The sequence below is a fragment of the Anneissia japonica genome, unplaced genomic scaffold (assembly GCF_011630105.1).
Source record: "Anneissia japonica isolate Jap-2015-1 unplaced genomic scaffold, ASM1163010v1 scaffold288043_len311759_cov178, whole genome shotgun sequence".
NCBI classification, from domain to species: domain Eukaryota; kingdom Metazoa; phylum Echinodermata; class Crinoidea; order Comatulida; family Comatulidae; genus Anneissia; species Anneissia japonica.
Window position 1 is genome coordinate 275,716 of NW_022720917.1, and position 3,056 is coordinate 278,771.

General features: G+C 31.4%; 1 protein-coding gene across 1 annotated transcript in view; it reads left to right on the top strand.

Moving 5' to 3' along the window:
- Positions 1–1,554, top strand: part of LOC117111419 (arachidonate 5-lipoxygenase-like) — a 25,432-nt gene extending 23,878 nt beyond the window's left edge. The window contains exons 13-14 of the mRNA XM_033254328.1: positions 213–376; positions 1,236–1,554. Coding sequence (XP_033110219.1) covers positions 213–376; positions 1,236–1,350 — 279 coding nt within the window. The 3' untranslated portion in view covers positions 1,351–1,554. The remainder of the gene's footprint in view (positions 1–212; positions 377–1,235) is intronic.
- Positions 1,555–3,056: the final 1,502 nt, after the last annotated feature.

Sequence of the window (3,056 nt, forward strand, 5' to 3'; positions counted from 1 at the left end):
ATATGTATATATATATATGTATATATATATTTATATATATATATATATATATGTATATATATATTTGTGTGTGTGGGGGTGTGTGTGTATGTATATGTGTATATTAAACATGTTCACTAAACAGGGAAAACACAATTAAAACTTAAAATTAACAAACAAAATGTTGGTCCTGGTGCATCATTGTAGTGATATTGTTATTTTATGTATTTCAGAGAAACCGTACTGAGGAGGATATTATCGACGCACTGCCGCCAAAGATATTAACCTTGGGGACACTGGTTATTATGAAGTTTCTTAGCCTTCGTAACACGAGCCCTTTAGGGGAGATTGAATCGCCCTGCATGTACGATGAAGTCGGAGTTACTGCACACGCTCAGTGAGTTGCTTGAATCTACATGTTCAAACAATCAAAACGCAAAACGTCAAGAAGACGAATAAAAGACGTGCATCGCATTTATTAATTCATACTTGAAAAATACGCGTCTGTGTTGAACTAACCTAATCAGTATTCAGTGGCAGATTTAAGAGGGCAGTTGAAAAAAAATAAAGAAGTTTATTCAAATTTAAATATAAGAGTGCCATTTCCGACCATCTAGTGGTGCCATAATCATACATTTTCTTACCTCAGCCCCAACCATGTTGGAGCTGAGGTGACCTAGACCCTCCATCTGGTGAACGTCCCTCCCTGGCCCTCTCTATTTTTAATTGGATCCGCCACTTATATTTTTATTTCCTACTTTGTGATTTTAAGTCAGTTCTTTAGAAAACAATTTTTTCGACAAGTAACGGACACATAAATAACACTTTCCCTACATTCTTAGTACGTCTCTGAAATGAATTGTAATGCAACACATTTAAGTGAAAATTCTGTAGATCAGTGAACCATGATATATATCTGTGTATCAATCAAACTGTTTCCATACTTTAATTGAACTAGGTCTATTCATTTCTTTATTATATACTGATTATCTTCCAAGTGACTCAACTGGTAATTCATTTTCAGCGCACATTATCTGATGATTATTAGTATCAATACATTCTGTGCTTTAACATCCTTTACTGGATGTTTTGATAAGCGTGCCGTAATTTGTATCGATAGATTACAAGACTGTCTAAACATTAAATTCATAAACAAATTTTATTATTGATAATAATTTATAAGGCCTATGTAACACATATTGCACATTAGTAAGTAGCAACAGCACTGAACATCTCGTTGTATTCTCTTCCTTTAGATTTCGTCGTGACCTCAAGAAAATCGGGCATGCGATCGAGGAGCGCAACCGACGGCGCGATATTCCTTACACAGTTCTGCTCCCATGCAACGTTCCAAACGACACCAGCATCTGAGAAGACACTAAATAAGTCAACGGTGGTGTTGGTGTGATTTTTTTGGGCAATGAGCTGACTATGGATAACTCAGTAAAAATATTAATAGAAATGTGATATCACTAAAAGATGGAACGTTTGTGAATATAAAATATAACACTTTGCCTATACTAATTAATAATCAATTATTAAAAAATATATTGCTTGTACAAAAAAAAATTTGGCTATAAGTATTCTTAACACATTTTTATCAGGAATTTTCAGTATGTAGGCCTATCTCACATAGATTGTACAGTATGAGTTTGTAATAGCATCACATGATTGCACTTTTTGTAGAAAAAGTTGATAAAATTTACGGCACAAACAATTTAAGAAAATAGAATCATAATTATTATTGAGTAAAATGTAGGGTACAAACAATTAAAGAAAACAGAATCAAATAAGTCACTTATTATGTATATAATATATATGTATATATATATATATGTATATGGGTGTGTATATGTGTATGTATATGTACATATATATATATATGTACATATATATGTATAAATATATATGTATATATATATATATGTATATGTATGTATGTATATGTATGTATGTATGTATATGTATGTATGTATGTATATGTATGTATATATATGTATGTATGTGTATGTATATATGTGTGTATGTATATGTGTATGTATATATATATATATATTTATATATATATATATATATATATAATTTTCCTGTGATTAGGCTGTTTAGCTTTATTGCATGTACGATTGTTATGTTTTGTCTGTTTTGTATTGTCATGTTGAACAATGAATGAATAAAAAAAAACTAAAAATATAATTCAAATACTGCTTGTACATAAAAGACTTATCTTGGATCCCTCAAAACGACAGTGTTAAAACATACACAAACACATGCGTTTGTTGGACAACACATGTGCTTGTTGTTAAATTCGATTGACAAGAAAGCTTGTGAACAACGTAAAAGTACAATAGTTAAACTAAAAAACGTTGACATTTTTATATAATGTAATTGATATTTATACTGGTATATACAAATATTGTTTGTGTATAGACAATTAATGTTGGTAGGACTTTATTAATAATGTTGGTAAAGATAGGTAATTGTTATAACATTGTTATGTAAATAATTGCAGCTTATGCGCGAATCTCCACTGTTTTTTTTTCGGTTTGTTCGATAAGTTATTTGGAAGTCTGAAGTTACAGACTTACTGTATGCTACGGTATCTTAGCTTTCTCTACCTACTACAGATAATAATAGTGTGGTGGTTCATTTGTTTGTTTCGCATTCACAATACTGTACTTGAATAAAAAGGTGAAAAAGATAACAGAAACAATGAGAAAAACTTACTTGAATGTGTTGATGGTCCTACTAAGCGTGAAAATCACCAGAACTACAGCGAATTCTCGATTCTTTCTGCCGACGCTGTGCCTTGACTTAAACCGAACTATGGAATGTCATTATTTATGTAGGCCTGCTTTTTTTATTCAATTTTCCATTGTTTTAAGCACGAAACCTTGAGTTTATGAATGTCTTGGTTTTGAAATTCTATCTGTTGTAGGCCTACTTACAAAGTATGGTGGTAGTAGTGATGATGAGGATGGTAATGATATGATAATGATGATGGTACAGTATTTTTAGGGCTATTGTTACCTCGAAAGAGCATCTAGCTCAGTCGGCTTAACTGGTGGTATTCAATGTGT